Genomic DNA, 17,594 nt, shown 5'->3' with positions numbered 1-17,594 from the left:
CAGGACCTCAGGAGCCCCCCGCCCCCTCCATCCCCACCCTTACCTCCCCTGCCACTACAGCCCATGACCCTTCCAAAACCACCTCCACATCCTTCGCTGCAGGTGAATCAGTCTGCTCTTACAGAGGAGGCCCAGCACCCACATACATGGCCGCTGCCTCCTCCTGTATGTCTGCTGCCCCGCCTGCAGAGCTCCAGACATATTCCTGGCTACCACCCTGCACAACACTAGTCCCCAAACCACATTTAGACCCAAACCTTTCTCTGCTGTCATTATCCTCATCCACTGCAGATTCTGATACCTCTTTTGATTTTCCCAATCCCGCAAACCTGTTCTCATTGCATAGCTGCTCAAACACACCAGGCCAACTCGATTTTACACTGGCGCACACACAAGAGCCAGGGAGGAGTTATCTTGATGAGAACACTAACGTTTATTATCCTTTCAGAGGACACTCATCACATAGCTCACCACTGTTACATTTACACAGCAGCAAACACCTAAAATCATCTCTTACATCTAACGCGCTCCCTACCGTAGCCTCAGAACCCACCCTGCTCAAATACTCCGACACAAATGCGTCACCCATTGCCCCTCAGGGCTCCCATCTACCCCATTTCCCCCGTTCTCCATACAAGCAATCAAGCCCATCCCCAATTCAACACCCGGGCCACGACACAGTGTTAACCCATGCCCCTGCAGGCTCGGCATCCCTTCTCCCGATTCCCCCGCCTCCCCCACCCTGTCCCACCAACCCAGGAGAGGCCGCAGCGTGGGGTTGTTGCTGCGCCCTCGGTGGTGCAGCTGCACCCTTATCTCGCTACCTGGGGAAGGTGGGGCATGCCGCCCTGCCCCTACTGAAAGTAGGGGGGCTCCTGAATGATGAACCGTCAGACGTCCAGACCTGAGATGTGAAACTTTTACCATGCCAGAGGACTTTTAGAGCTTCAACCTCTGTGAAGTTGACATATTTACTGAAAAATGTAGACTTAAAGAACAGTGACTCACTTTCCAGACATGATGGGAGGTGTCACTGAACCCACTGGATACTACAGATTGCTGCCTGCTGTTAAAGATGACCTGATGTGATCCTATAAGAGCGCCAGCTTTGCTTTACGGCTACACGTTGTTAAATTGATGTGCTCCTAATTTAAGTTCTGCTTGATGGTCGTCATTCAGCATCTACTCTGCTCTGCACCTGAGGACCTGTGAAGGCTCGTAGCTTGGATTTCTAACTCGCTTCCCAAAAAGGAGCAAAAACCTGATTGAACTTGACTGACTGTTGCTGCCTCCTTCAGGATGGACCTAGTTTGCTGGAGACTGAGGAAACTACCTGTGAAACTGCGTGACATCACTGGTTAGGTTTTCGCTATTGCACTAAATGGAGTTTTGATAATAGATTTTTAAAAATGGAGGTTGTGTTACTGTTTTGTTACTGTGAGAGAAAAGGCTGTCACTTTCTCTGAGAAGAAGAAGCCAAAAGCTGGAGTAAATTTTCTCTCCTGTTGTGTCTACTGTTTTGAGACCTCCTCTGGAGGAAATTGTGCAATGCATGACCCAGTTGAATGCTTTCTACTGTACTAGCATCCCTTTTGCTCCCTGAAAAGTCTGACCTCTGCAGACTGACTGAAAGACTGATGGACAAAGAGCAGATGCAGGATATTTAAGCCTAATTCCTTATACTGCCCTTTCTCTGTTTATATTCTGTATAAGTGAACAAGCTTGTCTTCTGACTACTGTTGTAAACATCGGTAGACTAATCATGCCATTATCTGTGCGCGGCGTACACTCCTCTGTGGCTAGTTGTAGCATCATTAGTGGGTGTATACACTGTATAAATCTCACTGTCCTACACTGTAACACGTTGACTTTATGCGTTCACATGCCAAGAGGACGGTGCATGCATACACACAAATATTTTGTCTCTCTGTCTGTATACTGTTAATGATTATGGGCACACAATCATTGTAGCATATGTTTGTGTGTGGTTTGTAGTTAACTTACACGTAAGGGAAATGCTGACATTCAGCACTCATTGTTGATGTTCAAAACAAAACTTGTGCTACTACTGAAGTCCAACACCTTCTGTCATCAGCCTTTTTTTGTGACACCCCCCACCCTTATTTCCCTTCTAGCAGTTACCCTTCGCTGTACAAAACGTTTTCCTATTTATATCTGATCTGCCATAAGTCACTCATTCAACTTAGGTTTTATATTGATGTTTGTTCTCCTAAATCAAACTGCCATGCATGCATCTTCTGTGTACTGTATGGTGTCTGAAATATTTATTAACAGAATCATATTTTATCTGAAAGATATGTTTGTATGAGGTACAAAAGGGAGCTTTAAGCTCATGCGGGTATGTTTTGGGTTGTTTTTTTTTGTTTCCTGTGTGTGGGAGAACGTGTGTGTGCATGCCAAACAAGAAATTGCACATTTTTAAAGCTTTTTAGATGAAGATTGTAGTTGTTTTTTTCACCTTGTAAATACTTTTACAGCCTTTGTGAAGTTGTTTTGAGTTGATGCTCTGTACAAGTTGGTGTCAAAGTAAAAAGACATATCGAAATTATTTTTCTCTGCATTTCATTTATGCAGCTCCTCACGTCACATTTTTCATTTTAAAGTACAACTGTAGTGATGAAAGTAGAGGTGCAATGATTAGTCAATGAATAGTTGATCAATAGAAAAAGTCTACTATTTCTTAATTGTCATTTTTAGGAAAGGAAATTCTTAATTCCAATTCCAGCTTCTCAAATGTGAATATTTTCTGGTTTGTTTTTCTTTGATAGTAAACAAAATATCTTTGGCTTATGTACTGTTGGTCAGTCACCTAACTATAAAACTTATGCCTCAGCACTTATCTTGATTTTTATTTACACTCAGATGATCCTACATCATTTCTGTATAAAACATTTGCCATTTTTTTTATTACTGCTTAGCTGCATGACAAAATGAACTACATTCAAGCAACGGGATTCTAAAAGTTTGTGCCCAGTTCAAGGCTGCACATTTAATTTGACACTTCCTCTTAATGTACAAGAATTTCTCAAGTTTTAAGATGCAATATTTTTTATTTCTTCTTACAAAAATAATTTCATGTTAAGCACCAGGATTAATGAGGGAAACAAAGGCAGCGTTTTTGAGAAGCTGCTTCAAATAAACGAGCCAGGCAGAGACTCAGCTGCTCGCTGACAGGAGAATAGGTGAATCCCTCCAAGTCAGTTACTTGAGACAGCTCCATTTGTGACATGTACAGGAACTATACATCTGCTGGCATGGATTCAACTTTGATGACAAGCCTCTGGAGTAAACATGCAGGGCACAGCTCAGACGATGTATTTGAAGCTGTAGGTGGCGTCACAGGACAGCCTCATTCCCTTGCAACGACAACACAGGTCCTGGCGGTGAGGCCTCCTCATGTTGATGTGTCTCTGCTTCTTCTCACAGTTGCAGCAAGTCTGAGAGCAGCCCTGAGACAGAGCGGAGGTGGAAGGAAGAGACAGGAAAGTATATTTATGACCCCTGTTGAAAGATGTTCAAGTTTTAAGAAACTGAAAAATCTTTACGAGTTTGATCCAGTTTGCCTGAGAACTAACAATCATACACCTCTAACAGGTTTTAATCATTGGGGACATTTTAAATCAATATTCTCCAAGCAGCACCTATGAGGCATATAATAATGTGGAGCTCAATACTAAACCCAAGTGATCCAATGACATTACAGCATTTTATCTTTGAGCAAGACAAGAATCTGTACCTTACAGAGGATGGACTCCACTCTGTATGGGTTAAACCCCACCTGACACTTCCGGCAGAGCTGCTTGTAGTACACCTGTCAAGATCAGTTCAATAGTTTTACATGCAGATTTTACCAGACACAAATGAGTGCATGTTGAACTATATGTTGGCTCAGTAAATAACAGACCTTGCTGGTTCCAGATATGCACCATACATAAGCACTCTCCCACCGGATGTTGCACTTTTTGCAGTGGAAAAAGCCGTACCTCTGCTCCAGGAACTAATGACAAGACAGAAAATTACATTTTTTCAAGGATCATTTGTGCGCAGAAACATACTGTAGCACACACATTGTGATGAGGGTAGATCATGCAAGCAGTCATCCAAGTCCCAAACACAGACTCACCTGAAAGTTGGATCCCTTGGAGGACTGATGCGCAGCTGTTTTAGAGTCTTTCCCTGTATCCTCGCCGCTTCGATCCGCCTCAGCCTCCCTGTCAGACTCCACATGTTCAGCAGCTTCAGTCTCTCCCTCACTTCCATCATCATCGCCCAGTTTCCTGAGGGGGATCCTGCGGTCAAACACCGGCGAGTAGATGGAAACGGGCCTCAGGAAGCGCAGGTTGCTCACCGGCGGTGTGCTGTACGGCACCATCCCGTCCTGCTTCAACAGATCCGGGCTCTTGGGAGACTTCGAAGGAACATACTGGTCGCCTTCAAGGCAAAACAGCGTTTTGGGACCCAGTGAGCACTGGACTATTTGATCCACTTTGGCGTTTACTTGCACGCCGCACTCTTTGGTGTTTGCTCTTTTGAGTGGAGCTTGCAAACCGGGGTTGACTTGGGATAGGATGACCTTGCATAGCTCGAGGTAGTTGAGGCCTTGGGGGGTCATGAACCGGCCATCTCTCTTCCCCCAGCTGCCGCCCTGAGCTGGGGGAGCGCAGACGTTGTACGGTTGAAACGTGGACAGGAACCCCTCCATCCTGGAGCCATGAAACCAGTCCAAGAGCTCCTGCTGTGATTTATAAGTCATTACATGTGGCCATAGTTGCAGTCTTGCAGCACTAATTGGTTAATTGACAACAGGGGCGCACATGCAGGCTCTATTCCAGCTGCCATATAGCCTACAAAATATTTCTTATCCTGAAACTTCAGCTACAACAAGTTTAAAAATACCTATTGTCTCCAAAAAAAAGCACCTCCCCACTGAGAACCACAGAGACACAGCAAGCTATTATACACAATATTACGCATTCAGAGGTATGGTGGAATTGCTTTGAAATTCAGATTTAGAATAAGATTCATTATTTTAGTGTAGATTAAAGTAATTGGATTACATTTAAAGGCTTTTATTAAGATGTTTTATTGCATTATTTAATTGTAATGTCTGCATCTAAAATCAAAATTTAGATTAAATTTAAATGTACTTAACCAAGCTCTCATAGTGAGATAGATAATAGGCAAAGGGCCCATGCCAAAATCTAAATGTCTATATTTGAAGAAAAAAACACACATACACATAATGTATCAGTTCCTCGCTAGTTTTCTGCAGTAGAGGCTTATGATTTAGATTTGAAGGGTGCAAACATTATATTGGAGCTCCCCCTATAGCTCATGTTCGCCAGAGACCCATCATATAGCCTACTAGCTGATCATTAAACATAAGAAAGCCCCTGATCTTTAATGTTTGTATTCCCTTTAGTTGGATGCTCTGTAAATCCCTTTAACAAGGTGTTTGTGGAAGTTTGAAGTCATGGATTTTTCAGGAGAGTAAGTGAAAGCAGTCAAAACACCGACAAATAGCAAGTGTAAGCAAAGTTAATTCGCCTATAGGCTAAAATGAATGAGGAACATATATTCTATTACGGAAATGTGTCATGATATGAATGAATAAATAAAAAGGCCAAGGAAATTGAAGAATGAATGGCTTCACAGTAGTCTGAAATATGTTTAAGTGTAAAAGGTTTCGTAGGAAAATAGAAGTGCCCCACTTGATGAAAAGGCATAACAGACTGGGACACCTTTAAAATATCAATTGCACTATTCAGAAGAAATGGGCTAAATGTGAGGAAATATGGATGTAAGTAAAATGACAACATTATGTTTTATTACGACTCATTAATGAGATCATTTTTTGCACACCCACAATTGAAATACGTCTGTTGCTGCGTTCCAGTGCTGTCCGAATACTGAAGGTTTAATTTCAAAATAGACGAATAGACGAACTGAACATGACTTTGACCTACTGTCAAAAATAATAATAGGAATCTCCATATTCTCCGTAAGCACTATTGTGTCCTTATTTCATTGTCTGTTCAACTTTTAGGATCATCTAACTTTTGCAACTATTGTACATGAATATAAAACCAAAATTAGGACCATTTATTTTCTCCTTATTTTCCACCACCATGTCGCTACTCATTGCTGGGTGTAAAATAATTTAATATAAGGGAACTAATATTTGATTGATAAGGTGCTTTCTATTTTTTTTAAATATCAAACTGGTAATATTTCTACATAAATTACATTAGAGCAGCATGAGCAGCACTAGATAAACAAAACCCTTTTTATATAAAACAAAGTGCTTCGGTATTGAATAATATCGCAAATGGTGAATTAGTAAAATGGAGTAAGAGGACTCTACGAGCAGCACTTGAAGGGCTCATTAGGCCTGCTAGGACTCGTCTATAGGTGGCGCTGCTCTCTCACTGATGGTTTGAACCCATGGGCACTGAATCTATACATATTGGCGCCATTTTGGAGCTAGGAGGGGGAAGAGAGCTGCAGAGGAGGACGCGATTGATCACAATTCACCCTTAACAGGTAAGAAATTGCATAAATAAACGAGACAATTTTATTGAAACGTTGCAATATTTCCAGGCGCTGCTGCGAACAATGAGATGTGAGCGGGGATGTGTTCGCGGAGCAGCCGGGTTCACAGCGGTAACCGGGGGCGCGTTGCCCGCCTCGCTCGCCTCTGTTCTCGGCACCCGTGTCCGATTCACAGCGCTGGTTGACCTGGTCCTGCGGCGCTAAATGGTTAGCTAATGAAATACTAGCCAGTTTTTTGGACTTAATGTCCCGCCGGCATGAGCAAACTACGACTTTAAGTGGTCGTATGACTGGGGTCGGGGTATCAGTGCCGATATAAGGGCAGTTAGCCGGGTGTTTTGTTCGGTGCAGCGTTAGTATCTGTCCGCCCTCTGTCACTGAGATTGCTGCTGCTAATGCGTTAGCTCGGCAAGCTAACAGCAGCTAACTAGATTAGCCGCGGTCCACATTACAGCAACAAGGCAGCCTGGCTATACTACAGTCCCCGGCCTTCACATGCTGCTGTACCATAACAATAAAGCGCCCGTATCCTTCAAATATGTTCTCTCTATGTCCTCAAACTCACGTTAAAGCTCCGCTGGAAATCATTTCAACATAATAGTAACCCAGTGGGTGCTCCCATGCTAGGAATGATTTGTGTGTTGGACTTTTTTGTGATTGCAGAAACAGTGTTTTATAGCGTAAATGGCTTATTTAGTGGTTGATCGGTTACATAATTGATACATCTATTGGTATACACTACCTTTTCTCATGAGAAGTCAGTGTGAGAGATGATAGGAGCACACCTGGTCTTATGCACCCTTATTGTTATTACTATAGCAAACAACAAAAGGGGTTAAACAATGAAGGAGCGGCTGTTAAAAAAAGAAAACATAGACTAAGATGGTTATTTTAAGAAGTGCACCTTATTGACTGACGGTGAATTTGTTTTGACAAGTGTCAGCCTGTGATAATGGAATGGTGTCATCATCAACGCTGCGGATTGGTCAATGCATCCTAGGTTGTAAGAAGTCTCTTAATTATCTGATAATAGGGACACATGAAATAAAGTGTGTTGGTTGTAATACAGTTGTTTTTTTTTGGAGTTTGTTATCATATAACATTTCATATTTGTAGTTTCAGGGCAAGTTTTATACAAATCCATGTAGTGTTTTTTTAATTGATCAGAACTGGGTTGATTGCCAAGTAGTTTTGCACACACAATGATTTTGCTTCGGTGTTGTTGTGGTGCATAACAGTCAGATATATACACAACATTTAAAAAATCCAAAATGATATAAAAAAACGAGAGAATTTATAATAAAGATATGTTAAATATTTTCTAAGTAAGAAGAGCTGCAACAGATTCAATTTTAAATAGAAGAGAAGGAGATTAAATGTATTAATTAGTGACCAGTAGTAAAGCAGTATATATAATGTAGTAATAATAATACAATATTATTATTATTAATATTATTAATAATGATAATAGAAGGTGCATTAGTGCAACATGCCATATTATATCAGATATTACAGATGTGCTAATGTAGGATTATGGGATTTTTATGTTAATGTAATGTATAATGTCCATGGCAGGATAGAGTCCGTGTCAGTGGGGGTCCCGGGGCTTGTTGATGATCAGGCTGCAGATGTGAAGAAACTTTTCTCTTGCCAAAGGGGGGCGTTTCAAAAAGTTTATGTTTGGGGTGAGAGGGGTCAGTCATGATCTTTCCTGCTTACCTCAGTGTCCCGGAGGTGTGCAGGTCCTGGAGGCACAGCGGGTTGGTGCTGATCACTACGCTGCAGTCAGACCATGTCTTTGGCAGTAGCAGCAGCATGATGATGCTGATGACGATAATGAGGAAGAAGTGAAGCTAGACTCAATGATGGCAGTGTAGAAGTGTATCTTCATTGGCTTTGGCAGATTTGAATTTCTTTAGCTGCTGTAGGAAATAAATCCTATGATGTTGATGTTCAACTCCCATTTGACATCCTGGCTGATGATGGTTCCCAGGAAGCGGAAGGACTCCACAGTGTCGACTGGGGAGTCACACATGGTGATCATAGGGGGTGGGTGGGGCTGCATTCCTTCTGAAATCCACAAACATCTCCACTGTCTGTGCACTGCGTAAGTTCTTTTGCCAATATCATGCCACCAGATGGTCAGTCTCCCACCTTTAGGCGGTCTCATCCTTACCAGAGATGAGCCCCATGAGTGTGTGGTCTCATCTACAAACTTCAAGAGGTTGACAGACTGAAGAATGGAGGTGCAGCTGATTGTTTACAGGAAGAAGAATAGAGGGCTAATGACGCAGCCTTGAGGGGAACTGGTGCTGATAATGGATGTAGCGCCCGTGATGTCATCCATTGGTTTGTTCTCCTGTTCTGAAGCTTCAAGTTTGTCATTTTGACCATTGTCATCTTGGATTTTTGGAGCCACGAGTGACCATGTTTGATGAAATGGTGGAGCTAACCCTAAGGCTAGCCACTAGTTTGAGTAGCAAAGTGCTTATATAGTCTATGGCCAACTGTGATAATGCTGATGCTAATATTTGCTCGTGAAAAATAGGCTTCAGACGATTAAAAACAAATTATAGTTCGTAGAAAGAACAAGACGTCTTTAGGTGACCAAAATGTCACAATTAACTTTCATGAACTGAAAACGCACCGAAACAGTGACAACTCCGGTGCCCTAAAGCATACACTACTTTATCGTCTATTTTACTCTAAATGGGACCATAATTTACAAAATGAATATCATGTTGTGAACTTGAAACTAGCAACTGAGACCATAAACTCATTAGGAAAGTGTTTACCGAGGTAAGAAAAATCAAGTGAGAAGTGGGGTCATTCTCTCAGACTTCCATACAATTGAACTTATTTTTGAAACCAGTGGCGTTGCCTCCTGTTGGTTTTAATCGCTATCGCATTGGCCTCACTTTTCAGGCCCATAGTCTGAAAGTCAGAGACGTGGTCCCCCATCTTTACACTACTTCCTGTCAGACAGGAAGCCGGTGATGTAGGTGAAGTCAGGCATGTGCAGATGGGAGAGCTTGTCCTCCAGCAGAGCCTGGACAGTGGTGTTAAAGGCGGAGCTGAAATCCACAAACAGGATCCTCGTGTAGATTCCTGTTCAGGTCAAGTTGATGGCCATGTTTACTGTGTCATCCACAGACCTGCTGACTCTGTAAGCAAACTGCAGGGTTCCTTAATGGTCTCTGTGATGGTTCTAAGGTCAAACTTCATCACCACACAGGTCAGGGTAACAGATCTGTAGTTGTTAAGTCCTGTGGTCTTTGGTTTTTTGGAGACAGGGATGATGGTGGATGTCTCGAGCAGGCTTGAACATGGCGTGTCTCCAGTGAGGTTAAAAATGTCTCTGAACACTGGAGATAGCTGTCAAACACAGTGCTTCAGGGTGGAGGGAGACACAGAGACTAGACTGTTTGCTTTGCGGGGGTTCTGTCTCTCGAACAACCTGTGAACGTTTCTTTCCAGGACTGAGGGGAGTGGGGGGCCTCTGAGGTGGGCAGTTGTGGAGAGGGCTGGGCTGCTGTTGAGGTGGGGGAGGAGCTGTTGTCTGGAGCTGCTGGATGAAGTCATAGGGGATGGTATCAGGACTGTCCTATTGTCTTTCAAATCATCAGTTACTCTGGTTGCTGGCCAGGCACAAGTCATCAGTGGAGTGAGGGGCTTTTGGTTTGTAGTTGGTGCATGTATGGATTTATGGTAGCCACTTTTGCTACATTTCTGGTCAGAGTTGTTTTTTTTAATTATTTATTTGTCACCCTTTTTAGATAGCTCTTCACGGTGATTCCCCTATGATTGCATAGGCCTGGCAACAAGGACATCTGCCAGACTAAAAGCATGATTTTAGGTATAAAATAATATCAGATTGCCATTTATTTGAGCAGCACTGTCCGAAACGTGAGTCAAATTCTGTGTCCTAGCCTGGGAAACTCTTGGTAGCGTTGCTCCGTTAAGTAATAGGGCAGTGCGTAATGTGTGTGTGGTTTGAGCGAGTGGTAAAGAAAAAAAAACTGAGCAGAAATGTGAATCGAGAAGCGGAAAAGGTTAGCAGGAAGTTGTCAGTCTGGCAGTAAATTCAAAGTACAGACTACAGTGTGTCAGGTAGAAGAAAGAAGAAAAGTCTCGTCTGTTGTTTCTTGCTGGAAAAGTGAAGGGGGGTTAGCCTAACCTGACCAGGCTCACTTAAGGTGGACCGACCATTCTCATTTTAGTGTCTCAGCTGCTCATAAACAGAGAAATGTCTGGCTATTGAGTCTCTCCTAAGTCAACCCAGGGGAAACACTGCCTTCAACTGTATTTTTCCCGACTCAAAGGAAAACTGAGCAAAAACATGTATGGTCAGATTCTTGCTCTACATATCCACAGCAGTAGTGTTAGGTATTCTATGTGGTTGTTTGCTTGTGTTGAATGGATGCAGAATAGGAAACATTCCTGCGCTCGGTGCCCACTGCATCATAACCGTCAACATGTGATTCAGCAGTTTTGTCAGTTTGTGGATAAAACGTCTTATGGTTCCCTCCGCACTGTGGTTTCCTGGGAGGTTTACTCCAACCATGTAAGGCAAGGCAAGGCAGTTTTATTTATATAGCGCATTTCATACACAGTGGCAACTCAATGTGCTTTACATAAAACAAACATTCAACAGAATTTTTTTTTTTAAAAACATGGAATTTGAGAAATAAAAGTACAACCCAATCATAGTAAACACGTACATACCCCCCCCCCCCCACACACACACACACACACACACACACTAATAATAAAAACAAAGTACAGAAACATAGAAAGAGAGAGAAATAAAATACAGCAAATAATGTTGTATCATTCTCATTCCCCCCGCTTCTCTGCTTCATTGTTGTTTCTGGCCGACCTTCTCAGAGTTAGATCGAGGCTTACTCCATTCAGAAAATTTCGTCTAGAATCAAGTTTCAAGAGCTTTTATTGTCACATGCACAGCAACACAGTGGCAACATTAAAGATAGTGAAATTTGGCTTCTTTGAGCTAAAGTTACAATTTGAGTATATGTTAAATATTTACATTTTTTTTTTAAGGAGAGAGGAGAGAGAAATCTATCATTTTATAAAAATTGCACACTGGTGCACATGTGCAGTATTGCACGTAAATGATAAATTAGATTTCCGTCTGGGGAAAACTTAACTCTTCTCCTGTTTAGCCTCCCTCACTTTGTGTTTGAGTGCCCATATGGAGGTTGTTGAGTTCACCATTACAACCAGCTGGCGTCCAGTCCTCTCTGTGTTTGCCGTCGGATCTTCTCTTCTCCTTTATCGCCCACAGGGTTGAAAACCAAGGATGGCTGTGTCAAGGTACGATTTTAGGTTTGGAGTATTTCTGCCGGCAGCTGTGTTAGAGGGCCAAAGTGGGGAGAGCAGCAGCAGTGGACAGATAGAAAACCATCAGTTGAGGGGAATGAATGTCTTTGACTGTGATAAACAAGTAATAAGTTGAAAGCAGCCCATGTTCAAGAGGTTTAGTGTAGGGTAAAGCTTGCCTGTGTGGCATTATTTGCTGCCGCCTCTTATTCAAAGTGAAATATTCCCTGGTGGATTTCTCCCCCCCCCCCCCCCCCCCCCCCCCCCCCCCCCCCCCCACACACACACACACACACACACACACACACCACCCCTCCCGGTGAGAAATACTCTACTCTGATTGGCAGAGCTCTCACTGTGTCAGCGTGGTAGACCAAGAGAGGGATGGACTCATCTTTGGCAGCAGCTGTGGGGTGGAAAAGAAGGTCAGGAACGAGCAATTTGGCAGCCTGCCAGTGTCCAGTGTGTGTGCATTTGGCTTTCTTATGGTGTGTGTGGTGTGCGCGTGTGTTTATAAAAGCTCAAGTACAGCTGCAGAAAATTGTTTGGTCGTGATTTAAAAACTCAGAATTGCGGTCTGGCCTCTGAATCTAACCCAACAAGTACTTTAGTGGGGCTGCGCAGACCTACTGACTCACACTGTTTCATAATAATCAATTCTCCTTCAGTTATAAATGCAACATGAATTGGGAGAAGTGACAAACAGATCAGTGGTTACAGTTGTGTTGACAGCATCAACACAACTGTTTTATTATCCTTGCGGCTGACCACAAAAGTAGGGAAAAAAGGCTTGCATCTAACTCAGGTGCTCAGAAGCTCTGCTGTTTATAACCGCTGTTTAATCTGGAACCGGTTCTCAACTGGAACAGGTTCTTGGTTCCCATTCCCGGGCAGCAGGCTGGAGCAAGTGATTCCACTCAGAGAAGAGATTGTTTGGAGATCAAGCCAACTTTCCTCAGTAACCCAATACTGCCCTCTACTGTCTGTGCTGCCCTCTAGAAACAGGAGAAGGACATTCAGGCTACACAGCTCACCCTGACTCTGAAAGCCTGAACAGATTACTACCTACAGGTCAGTGCCTTCAGTGTAGGTTACAGCAACTACACACAACCTTAGTGTGTGACTATGCCTGCCTAATTAAATTTAAATGTGTTAAAATAAATTACATTGCTGATTTTCTAAAAAAAAAAGATATAAAGTAATGTTCAAATAAATTACTGTACTCCTTTTCAAAAATTGAATAAGCCTGAACCAAATATAAAAATTGCACATAAAATCAACAATACTACTGCAGAAAAATGAGCATGTCTGCTTTCTCTGGGAGGATCCTTGAGCTTCCTGGGCTAATGGTGTCTCCAGCTGTGGAGAACACCCTCTCAGACAGGGTGGAGGACGTCTGAACACACAAATAGGTTTGGGCAAGATCTGACAAAAGGGTTAGTGTGTGTCTCTCTTCTGCCTCCACCAGAGAGCAGGATCAGCTGATACAGAAATGGGAGGTAGGTCTCTGTATAGCTGGACTTCTTGCTCCACTCCGTCACTGATGAACTGGGTGGTCCGTTGGATTGTCTGCTGCAGCTTGCGGTCGTCCTCCAAGGCTGTCTTGTGTTGCTGTAAGGGTGGAGTCTGACATTAAATGGAACATAAATAAGTAGTTTAGTTTAATGGTTTGATTGAAGTTTCATATTTTAATCCGTACCATAAGATCATCATAATGAACTGAGCTTACTTGTTTTTCCTCCTCCACCTCTTCTTCTTCATCACACCATTTCTGTGTCTTCTGCTCTGGTAGCTTGAGAAGAAACTGACCATGCCTGGAACCAGAGGAGCAGTATCACAATAAAAATGTGCCTTAAGGATTGTTAGTCAAATAGCTCCTCTGCCAATGCGGTATTTGTTGCTACTGCTGCTGCTGCACTCAACCTGTCCCAGATGGCATCCCTCTCCGTTTTTAACTTGAATCTCAGGGCCATCACTGTGACCTCTTCCAGGAAGGTCTGGATCTCATCATCTTAAAAAAGGGAATTCGTGGTGAATGAATAAATGTCAGTTTATCACGATATCTGGTACCCCTGGAGACATCTGTCCAAATCTTCACCTTCATGTTCCTCAGGAATGTGGAGTCCCCCTCTGGGACTGAGTAATGGCCCTCCAACTTCTGTAGGATTGGAAGAATCTGACCACCGGTTGGATTTGTGTCACTTGAGACACAGAGGGTGGATGTGTGCAGCACATGCATACAAACTCCTCTGCCTTCCCAAAGTCATCAGTGTCCATTTACTCCACCAGTCTTTAATAGTAGATAATTATAACCACCAAGCCAAATTGAAATAGTCACATAATCCCCCCCTGTACTTGTCATTCTCAGTCAGCTTGAATGGCAGGAAACTGCTCCAAGAATCTCTCCATCATCCTGTCTTCTCATCTTGAATAAGTGTCTCAAAAGCCAAATTAAAATGGACATCTGTATGAGCATGTCACACATAACAATAACATTGTATAATCACCATTAGATTATCATTTATATTGGCCAAATTTGTTAATTTATCACCATGTATTAATTGTGTATTAGAATCTAAAGAAGTGGTGTTGAATATATTTTTACGACATCATGACAAAGATTAATGGGATTGATACATTTAGATTTAGTTCCGGTTGGGGGGATTATTTCTTACTCAGAAATCCTACAAGTCAAAACAAGTTCAACTTTGATCATTTTACTTTTTAAGTCTGATGCATGTCATTCTACAGCTTCAGGTGATTCACAAAATTACAGACTACATGTAGCCACAAGTACTGTCAAAAGAGCCTAATTGAGTGTAATATTCCTTCTTTATTGATACGGTTTTCAAAATCGTACTCGACTATCCAGCACTGCATCACTGCTTAGTAGACTGTAAAAATATGTTTTAGATCTGGGACTAAAAAAGCTAACTTGACGTGGTGCATTTTGAAGTCTCTAGCTAGCCTGAATGCTTGCTAATGTTTTAATTAATGCTTGTTTGGTGACGACGAGCTTTTTTAATGTGTCTACTTCTTTTAACAAAGTCGTGATTAGCTTTTAGCTGTTCAAAGCAATGTTTGGGTGGGTGAACTTTACAGGAGAGGAATCGTCTTATTCAACTCTTTAACACCAAGCCAGTCTATTTTCCATTTTTTGAGTTGTGGAAGCAGCAACTTTCTTTGCCGTCTTATTTGCTGGAGTTGGTGTTGGTGACGGCCCAGGAATTGGGTTGCTTTCTTTGGTAACAGTCAGAACTTTTTTAATGAGGTAACGATCCATCGCAGCATCAAGCTTCACTGCAGGTTCAGGATTTCACAGCCTCGTTACAGCGCTGTTTGGGTGAGAGTGTGTTTGTGTGTGTGTTTGAGACGGAAATGGAAATAAAGTAATGGCTTTATGTAGGATCAGTATGTTGGCCTGAAATGATCGTTGTCGAATTCTTTTGGGGCAATTCTTGCCTCTCGATCACAGTTCTTAGGGGTGTTTTGTGATTTCTTGGGGCTGTTTTGCCTCCTTAATTTCCGATGCTGACTGGAACTACAAGACTCATTAAATATGGACAGCAGCAGAGCTAGATAACAATTTGGTAAACGGAGAGGCAAAGTACTCAAATATCTGTTAAAAAAACAAAAACCGAAAAAACCTCTACAACCCATTAAACCCATGAGTTTTGAATTTGTCTGTGCTGTTTTTAACTTTCAGTGGTGAGCCGCCAAAAGTAATAAATGCTTTTTCCCCCACATGTTTACCCAGAAGAGAGCATCCAAATCCCTGATGGTAAACAGCACAAGCTCAGTATTCAATAGTTTTTCTGTCTGATGCACCTTCATCAGCCTCGCACAAACATACTAACTCAGTTTTGGAGAGGTCAGCGTGTAACTCATCAAAATCACTATGGTTAACATTGTGGTTCTACATGTGAGTCACAAAGAACCTGGTACATGGTCATTTTTCTGCTATAATGCACTGGTTTCACTGGTCCGATTTCACTACTGATGATGTGCAGACTGGCAGCTCTTTATGATAGAATAATGACTTTGATCTAATCATGTTTAGATTTCAGCATTTGCACCTAACTAGAGTTGTAAATAATTAAAACACAATGTGGATATTTTATTTTGTGAGAAGGTAGAAACAGTCTTTAGTGTTGGGCCTGGTTAATTGGGCAGGAGCTACTTACACCCAAATACTGATTTAGAAGTAATAAGTTGACCAGCTTAATCAGAGCTGCTGAAATGATTAATCAATGAGCCAATTAGTTGATTAAGAGAAAATTAACCAGCAGCTATTTTGAAAAGGTTTAAGTTAAAAGTTTAATAATGTTTTAAGCTAAACTGCCAAAAGACAAGGCTGCTGGACATGAGGCTGGAAGAACAAACTGTTTTGGTAAATTTTTTAGACTGTAGTCTAGTAATTAATTGGTCAGAAAATATGAAATATTGTCGCTATCTATCACACACATTTCAGCAAAGTTACATCCCCCATTATACTCAAAACCCCTGTGAAGAACCCTCAACCTGTAGCCTTGCTGTAATGAATATCTATCATTCAATTCAAAATGTGTATTTTTAAATACTACATGCCCAGCTTTTCATTGTGCAGAGTTTATTGTATATTCATTAAGAGTGAGTCAGGCTTTGGTTTGTGTGAAAATACAGGTGGAGTGGAAGTTATATTCCTGGCCGGATGCGTATCTGCACTTAATATCTTTTTAATAGCCAAAAAAACAGCAGCCAAGGTGAGACAGGCCAGTTAGCAGCTGTTGCCAAAAAACAGCATAAAGTGCAACATGACTGATTTGGCCATGAACAGTACACTAAATTGAAAGTCAAAGCACATTTGGCATCATGTGAATGCCCTAAACATGAATTGGGTGTAATCCTTGTCAAGCTAGTGGCTGCGGTAATGAAATGTGGAACACAATAGTAGCAGCAGCTCACAGTGAAGAGTCAGCCCGCTCTCTGAATGCAGCAATTTCATCCTAGACTCAGCTTGTAGAAAGCTATTACTGCGCTGTGAATACCTTGCTGAATATTTCAGAGGTTGCTATATTGCAGACCTTTTTTCTGAAGCTTTGAAGTATTAAAAAGATTTGCCTTGGGTTCCAAATAGTTAACAATGTGCTGCTTCTTGCTTTTTTTTATTGAGGTACCGCAATCCTTCAAGATTCTTTCTGTTCTGTCTGTGTCACTTCCCCCCCCCCCCACTCTTACCAACTTGTATTTCTCTCTTTCCTCAGGCAGTGAAGAGCTAAAGAGGATGGCTCACTCTAAAGCTCGAGCCGCAGACGGGAAGGTGACCTACCCTCCGGGGGTCAAGGAGATATCTGACAAAATCTCCAAAGAGGAAATGGTCCGCAGGCTCAAGGTCAGTCCTTTTATGTCATTCTGCCTCAGGTGCATCATCTCTGTTTACTGAGTTGCGAGGTGCCAGGCTTGTCTATATGATCATGGACACGTAATATCATTATTACTTTTGAAAAACAGACAAGATGTCTGTTTAGCATTGGAAATCAGTAATAGTAATTACAAATTTGGAGACATGTTTTGTTTTCTTGATTGATATCACTCTCTTTAGTAATACTCTGGAATTCATTAGGGAATAAAAAACCATGCCAGCCTTCATTAAAATGTATTATAATATTTTTGCAGTCAATATACATTTCTAAACATTTGAT

At 42.1% G+C, this 17,594-nt stretch overlaps 2 protein-coding genes across 4 annotated transcripts in view; one reads left to right on the top strand and one right to left on the bottom strand.

The window, feature by feature from the left end:
* Window positions 1-3,326: 3,326 nt before the first annotated feature.
* zar1l (zygote arrest 1-like) lies at window positions 3,327-4,723 on the bottom strand. The gene is made up of 4 exons (XM_062433782.1): window positions 4,145-4,723; window positions 3,926-4,018; window positions 3,758-3,832; window positions 3,327-3,470 (listed from the first exon to the last, which is right to left on the bottom strand). The coding sequence occupies exons 1-4, from the start codon at window positions 4,721-4,723 to the stop codon at window positions 3,327-3,329; spliced, it is 891 nt and encodes a 296-aa protein (XP_062289766.1).
* Window positions 4,724-6,503: 1,780 nt separating this feature from the next.
* pds5b (PDS5 cohesin associated factor B) overlaps window positions 6,504-17,594 on the top strand; it is a 34,261-nt gene continuing 23,170 nt past the window's right edge. Inside the window, exons 1-3 of one of the 3 annotated variants that reach the window (XM_062432477.1) lie at window positions 6,540-6,564; window positions 12,913-12,984; window positions 17,157-17,284. In XM_062432477.1, coding sequence (XP_062288461.1) covers window positions 17,177-17,284 — 108 coding nt within the window. In that variant the 5' untranslated portion in view covers window positions 6,540-6,564; window positions 12,913-12,984; window positions 17,157-17,176. Of the gene's footprint in view, window positions 6,565-12,912; window positions 12,985-17,156; window positions 17,285-17,594 lie in introns of all 3 variants that reach the window. The other 2 variants (XM_062432476.1, XM_062432479.1) reach the window with 2 other exon arrangements.

The sequence above is a fragment of the Scomber scombrus genome, chromosome 14 (genome assembly GCF_963691925.1).
Source record: "Scomber scombrus chromosome 14, fScoSco1.1, whole genome shotgun sequence".
NCBI lineage: Eukaryota > Metazoa > Chordata > Actinopteri > Scombriformes > Scombridae > Scomber > Scomber scombrus.
Note: the sequence above shows the minus strand (reverse complement) of the source record. Positions and strands in the feature narration are given on the sequence as shown.

Coding starts and splice junctions, on each gene's coding strand:
- zar1l (XM_062433782.1), bottom strand. CDS start 4,723: ATGGAGGGGTTCCTGTCCACGTTTCAACCGTACAACGTCTGCGCTCCC. Junction 4,019..4,144: donor CCAAGGGATCCAACTTTCAG/GTGAGTCTGTGT, acceptor TCTTGTCATTAG/TTCCTGGAGCAGAGGTACGG. Junction 3,833..3,925: donor GCATATCTGGAACCAGCAAG/GTCTGTTATTTA, acceptor TGATCTTGACAG/GTGTACTACAAGCAGCTCTG.